Source organism: Heteronotia binoei, chromosome 1 (assembly GCF_032191835.1).
Source record: "Heteronotia binoei isolate CCM8104 ecotype False Entrance Well chromosome 1, APGP_CSIRO_Hbin_v1, whole genome shotgun sequence".
NCBI lineage: Eukaryota > Metazoa > Chordata > Lepidosauria > Squamata > Gekkonidae > Heteronotia > Heteronotia binoei.
Window position 1 is genome coordinate 188174948 of NC_083223.1, and position 7288 is coordinate 188182235.

Here is a 7288-nt window from a genome sequence, read left to right on the forward strand (position 1 = left end):
ATTTTGCAATATTATGCACTGGAACTTTTCTAAGACCATTCCTCTCTTTCTAAGGCTTGCTATGTGACCTGCTGTGGTCTGATCCAGACAAGGATGTGCAAGGATGGGGTGAAAATGACCGTGGAGTCTCCTTCACTTTTGGAGCAGATGTGGTCAGCAAATTTTTGAATCGTCATGATTTGGACTTGATTTGTCGAGCTCATCAGGTATGAATCTATTTGTACTTGTTTTTTACTCTGTCTGGTACACAAACCAGCACAGCATGCAGCTATGTATGAATGAACCAGTATGACAGACTACAAATAGCTATGCTCCTGCAGTTGGCTGCAGTAATTCTGACCCAGAAGTCATGTGTGAATTCCATCCTTTTTACAAAACATTGTACCAGCTGTGATCTAACTGTTTTTGTGCAGCATTGCTTGAATTTTAGCTTCTGGGCTTTAAAATGTTTCCCCACAAATGTAGGGAGGTCTTTGAACTTTGCCTTGTACCACAACAGTACCCTACATCTGTTTGTATTCCATATGTTTTATTGTACAGGATGTTACTGGCGAAATTTAAAACTGCAAAAGCTTAAATTGTATATTCAGCCACCATCTGGCTTGTGGACACTAAAATCACTGTAAATTTTTACATGGTTTGGTATGCTTGTGACTGCTTAGTATGCGCATTTATTTTCACAAACTATTGAGGCTGTGAAGTAAAAAAAATGGTTAAAACTACAAAAATATTTAAGCTTGGCTATTTCTTTTCCTCACTGACAGGTGGTTGAAGATGGCTATGAATTCTTTGCTAAACGACAGCTTGTTACCCTATTTTCCGCTCCTAATTATTGTGGGGAGTTTGATAATGCTGGTGGAATGATGAGTGTGGATGAAACTTTGATGTGTTCTTTTCAGGTACAGTAAATGGAGAATACAGTTTCTTTCTCAATTTCTAATAAAGAACAGATTTAGGGTCACAAAGTTTCTAGCAGTATGCTCGCCATATAAATCTAGAATAGACAGCAGTGCTTGAATGACAGGTGGGTGGGAAAATTTGCTTCAGTTTCCTTCACTGAAGGTTCACATTATGGGCAAATATCAGTGAAGACTTTTATGCTTGGTGGGTAGGTAGGTCATTAGCTATAAGCTTTGAGGACATATTTGTACAAAAGTTTAAGGCAGGTGTTGACTTAAAGAACTTTCTTCAACTGGCAGCAGGTCTCCATAGTGGCAGGCCAAATTTAAAACTGTGGCTGGGGAGCTACATGTTGCTCTAGCACATATTGTGCAGCTCCCAGAAGTCAAGGAGGAACTTAATGCAGGCTTATGTTAAGTACACATGCTTAGCATCGGGACCTCAGTCAACCTCTGAATGCTGACCCACAGGTAGGTGACTATTTCTGCTGTATGTGAAGCAGGGAAGGAGAAGAAAATAGGTAGGCTTGCAAGCCTTTACCACCACAGAGGTCACTCAGAGACCTGGAGTGGGGAAAAAGGGTGCAAGAGCTGAGAGAGCCACTGGAAGGAGGGATGGAATTAAAGATGGTGGTTCAGGGTTCCCCTTTAGTTTCATAGTTCTTGAAGGAGCTGTATTTACTAACCTCGGTGTCAAGGCAAAAAGAGATGCATAATAATGCAAATGGTGGTCAGTGATTTATATGGTACATATGTGTTTCCTTTTCCCACTGGTGCAAAAAATAATTCCCTAACTTTTCCCTATGCTGGTCTTATGAGGACTGTTTCCCTGCTTTTGTTTTTTAAAAAGTCTCACTCTAGCATGGTCATGTTGTAAAGTGCATACTATGTATTTTATCTTTCTGTGCAAAGTAAGTATTAAGAATTTTAATAAAAGTGTGTGTGTGTGTGTGTGATATTCATGTCTTGTGCCTCTCAAACATCTGACATTTACTCTGTGTGGCTTTTACATTAAGTTTGGCCACCCCTGGTCTAAGGCAATAGTTTTTCACATGCACTACACTTCCATGGACCTATGGTCCTATCCTGTTTGTTTAATGAGCATTATGGGTCCTTGGATAATCCCTTTTTGTGACTAGAAATGCGAAGTGCATGTAAAGGGCAGCAACTTGTTTGGAAGATGTATGGGGACGTATGTGAAATGGCTAGTGTTCAACTAGGATCTGGGAGATCCCCAGTCTGCCATGGAGGCTTGGACCAGTCACACACTAACCTACCTCAAATAGTTTTTGCTAGGATAAAATGGAGCAGCGGAGAACTATGTAAACTGCTTGCAGTCCCCACTGGTGAGAAAGATGGGGTAAATATTACTTCATGCAGGCTGTTCAGGAAGCTCAAATCTTTATGATGTTTAATGTAGTTATTTTGGTGACTTGTAGATTTCTTACAATAAATACTTTTTTTTTTAAGATTCTGAAACCATCTGAAAAGAAAGCAAAGTACCAGTATGGTGGATTGAATTCTGGACGTCCAGTCACTCCACCTCGCACAGCTAATCCACCAAAGAAGAGGTGAAGAAAGGAACACATTAGAACAACCATCAGATCTATAAAGGACAAAACTCCATATATACAGTATATAATAAGTGTGCACTGTAAAACCATCCAGCCATTTGACACCCTTTATGATGTCACATCTTTAACTTAAAGAGACGGGTAAAGGATCTTTTAATATTTTCTAGTTGACAGATGTGCAACACTGTATTGTAACAAGTATATTCCAATAACCAACATAGAGTAAAATCAGATCTAAACAAATTTTTGGTTGCATAATTCACATCAGTTTTAAAGTTGACCAACATCCCAATTTAAGCTTGATGTAATAGCTAAACCAGATGAGAGCATGATGTTTCATTTGTGTAATGTGGTCTTACTGTTGCTTGACTGCTTTTATTTCTATTATTTTGTAGGTAGAATGATGGCAAAGTATCTAGCAATGTTCCCTGACTGAAAATGAATTGTGGAAGGGATTTTTTTAGGCAGCTGTCACTGTTCTCCCTCTTCCAGTACTCCTGCTAGCTTTAATATGTTCTCCTCTGACAGGAGTATAGCATCTAAAGACATATCACATCCAAGCTTGTAATTTGAATAAAGCTCCCTACTTGGACACCCCAGCAATCTATATTTTCTGAAGAACGTAACTTGCATTTTATCATAGATTTCCACAGAATGACTTTTTGTGCACTGCACCATTTTAAATTAACATTACACTCATGATGGCACCATTTTACTAAAATAGGGCAGGAATGGTATTATTAGTTGGTAACTTGATTAAGTGGTACCTTGCATTAGATTTTTATTAGCATGAAACACCTTTTTGGCATGCTTAGCTTTCTGGTAATGCCATACTTGCATTAAATTGCATTGTGCATAGCTCACCGAACATGAAGATCCTCCTTTGACAAGCCTTGAAAAGCTAGCCCTTTTCTTATCCCTTCTGTTCCCTGCACTCTACTATGCCCTCCAGGAAGGGGGTATTTGAAAGGATGTTGATCAGTGAGCAGTAGGTTAATTATGGCTAGTGGTGGTTGGACTGTCTAATATTGCCATGTGAATGTTCTACATGATTGTAAGGCTTATGTCACTAAAGATTATATCTCTGGATTTTCATGATCAAAGTTCATATACTTCTGTATAGATTTCTGCTTTGTAGTGTACTATGGTAGCAATAATTTCTGTACATGATCAAGAGTTGATGCAGTATTTCTTTTCCTGTTTTCCTTTCTTAAAGGGTTCATATTGACAAAAGGTGAAGTGGTAAAGTAATGTCCAGAGACTGTAGGAGGATAAAAATGGAAAGACAGATTGGATAAGAATACAAATTTTGTCAAACACAGTCAAATTTATATGATTTAGGGAAAAGCTGCTGATTTATACCATTCTAAATGTACAACAGTAAATGTAAAACTCCTTAATATTGTCTTCACAAATGATAAATTGAGGATTCTGGTAACTTGCATTTTATGAACTGGCACATATTATGCAAGGGTGATTTCTGGCAAAGTGAGAAGTTCTTGAAAATGGATTTAAGTCTTTTCTAATTCCATTTTGTTTTAAATGCATATATTAAATGTAGGTTTTTTTCATTTAGTAAAGTTGTTTAATTGATTTGAAGTCTGACTCGTCATTCTATTCCTTTCTTTCATGAAGTGAAGTCTTTTTAATGAAGTGATTTGACATTATGGCATATAGATGCACATTATAACATAAATGTTATTCATCCAAAAGTTCAGTATTAGCATTAATATAAAAATCCTGCAGTGTTGTATCAGCCCTATGGCACTGATTAGAGTGCCAGGTTTTTTAATAGCAAGAAACGTCTTATAACCAGGCAAGATGCCACTTGTCGGCTAGTGGCTGGCAGCTGTGATTGTCTCACTATGATGCCTACCTACATTACCAGTTAAATGGATTTTCTGGAAAATATTACTTGAAATTCTTTTGGATGCCCTGAATAAAGCAATGGTCAGATTTAGTCTGTTTATTTTAATACATTAAACAAACAATTTAAACAATCCCCCATGTTAGTTTTTTATGTCCCAAGAACAAACACTTGAAGTATTCTAATTAAAATGATTTAAATGTTCAAATAAGTGTGTTTTGTGGAAATTTATTCTTATTGAAATAATACTTTCAAAAAACTTGCAGTCAATATAGCCATGTACTTAAGTAACACTGTTTAAACCCATGCTAACAAGCAGGGCATTGCTGACACTGATTTTAGCACTCCCAAATAACTGAATGATATGCCATAGAGAAGTGGTTGCACATCAGTCTCTTTTAGTACAATTTTAACTTTTCATAGAGGTCACTGGGGCAACTCTATTCCACAGTCATTCTCCATAGCATCACCAACTGCTTATTACATTCTACAGAATAACCCTTTTGCCGTGAGACAAATGAGACTTTAAGATTCTCCATTGCATCACCAACATTGCTTATTACATTTCACAGAATATCCCTTTTGTCATGAGACAAGACTTAGATTTGGTTCTGAGGTGAATTCACAACCTGACTTTTTATTTGGATTATGTGTATTCCCCCCACCCCCAAATTTACAAATCAAAACGGAAAGAAAGGAAATGTCTGAAAGAGATGAAATCCAGGGTACACACTTCTTTGATACTCTGTTTCATGATTTACTATTTGTATATGTTAAATCAGGGGTGTAAAACTCATTTGTTATGATGGCCAGCTCTGATATAAATGATACCTTGTGGGCCAGGCCATGTCAGGTTGTGCTGGGCCATGTCAGGCTAGGCCATGTGTATACCTATTTTAAGATTAGGTAGCAGAGATATAAACTTTATAAAGGACACAAACACAACTGAATTTAAAAAAACAACCACCTTAAAACTGCTTAAAATGTTAGCACTTTTTGGTATTAAAGGTGCTTTCTTTGTATCTCTTCCATGGGATCCAGGGAACTGGGCAAAGGAAGCTCTGGCTACTTCCTCCCTCCCCCCCCCCCCCAGTGGATGAGGAGAGGGAAGGAAGAGAGGCTTGGCTCAGTAGCTCTGTTGAGTGATCGAGAGGGACTGGAAAAACAAGCTCTGCCATCCCCGCTTCCTCTCCAAGGGAGGAGCCTCAGCCAATGTATAAAATAGAGGTTTTGCTCTGTAGCTCCTGTGCAATTGAGCAAGCCTTGCAAAGCGAGCTGTTATGCAGAAGGAAGCAAGAGATAAGGAGAAGGAAGCAAATGACAACAAGTTGCTCAGGGGCCTGATAAGACACCCCTGTGCTAAATTGTGGAAATATTATCTGTACCACTTGATATTTTGCATTGTTCATATTATCAGTGGGTAGTGTACCTAGCATTTGCAAATACTTTGGTGATGCTCTTGTGTAACTGGTCTTTCTGCCAACTGCCTATAGTGTTATTCCAAACTCTCAGGGTTCCCTGCTTCCCAGGAACAGCAGGATAGTTCTGTTCTGCTGATGGAAGCTTTCGATTAATAGAAAATTTAGTCTGGATCCAACCCATAAATTACAAGTTTGGCACTGCCATACTTGCCTAATACTGTATTGGCAAAAGCATTCATTTATCATTGTTCTAAGAAACAATGAATCTGGAAAATTTTCACTGAAAAATTGAAGCATTAGAAAATTGCCCCACATCTTTGCCAGCAGGCTGGTCCTTCCCTCCTCTGTTCCCAAAACTTACTCTTGTTCTTACAGAACAAAAGTCCAGTGAACAAAATTTACAGCCAGTTTGATGTCGTGGTTAAGTGCATGGACTCTTATCTAGGTGAATTGGATATGATTCCTCATTCCTCCACATGCAACTGTTGGAGTGACCTTGGGTCAGTCATAACTCTCAAGGTGCATTCACACTACACTAAGTTCATTTTGCAACTGGATTTTTGCTGTTCTTACACAGTAAAAATCCAGTTACAAAATGAATTGTTTTATTACAAAATGAATTATTTAGTCCATATCCTCAGAGCTGTTCCTCTCAACAACAGTTTCTGTGAAAGATCTCTCAGCTCCATCTACCTCACAGGGTGTCTGTTGTGGGGAGGGGAAGGGAAAGGAGATTGTAAACTTCTTTGAGACTCCTTTGGGTAGTGAAGTGTGGGGTATAAGCTCAATTTCTTCTTATTCCAGCATTTTAAGAAAATATTAAAACATATCCTGCTGTTGTTCTTGGTTTGTGGCTTACAGTAATTGTTAAAACATCCTGAAATAACTGAAGATAACAAGTGCTAGATTCCTTCTCCCATTCCATCCCAAAATGCTTTTCAAATAGCAAGGTGGGGTCCATGAGAACCCCTAACTATAATATGTTAGAACTCACTTCCTTGAATCCATGCATCTTATGAAGTGAGTGCTGACTTATGAATGCTCATGCAGGAATAAACTGATAACCTTTAAGGGGTCACTGGAGCCCTGTTTTTTTTCTGCTGCTGTGGACTTAATAGAAGAAGACTACAGATTTATACCCTGCCCTTCTCTCTGAATCAGAGACTCGGAGCGGCTTACAATTCTCTATATCTTCTCCCCCCACAACAGACACCCTGTGAGGTGGGTGGGGCTGAGACGGCTCTCACAGCAGCTGTCCTTTCAAGGATAACTCCTGCGATAGCTATGGCTAACCCAAGGCCATTCCAGCAGCTGTAAGTGGAGGAGTGGGGAATCAAACCTGGTTTTCCCAGATAAGAGTCTGCACACTTAACCACTACACCAAACTGGCTCTCCAGTAAATAAAGCTACCTATCTGGAACTATTTGTGCAGGTGCAGCATTTTTCAGTGAGCGCAAAATGCCTAACATAAGAGAAAGTAAGCTTCCCAGTGGAGGACGGCCTCTGCAGTGCCCAGAGATATGTGTG

The 7288-nt window shown here is 38.9% G+C and overlaps 1 protein-coding gene across 1 annotated transcript in view; it reads left to right on the top strand.

Moving 5' to 3' along the window:
* Positions 1-4072, top strand: part of PPP1CB (protein phosphatase 1 catalytic subunit beta) — a 43232-nt gene extending 39160 nt beyond the window's left edge. Inside the window, exons 6-8 of the mRNA XM_060245269.1 lie at positions 55-206; positions 765-899; positions 2370-4072. Of these exons, the coding sequence (XP_060101252.1) occupies positions 55-206; positions 765-899; positions 2370-2474 (392 nt within the window). The 3' untranslated portion in view covers positions 2475-4072. The remainder of the gene's footprint in view (positions 1-54; positions 207-764; positions 900-2369) is intronic.
* Positions 4073-7288: the final 3216 nt, after the last annotated feature.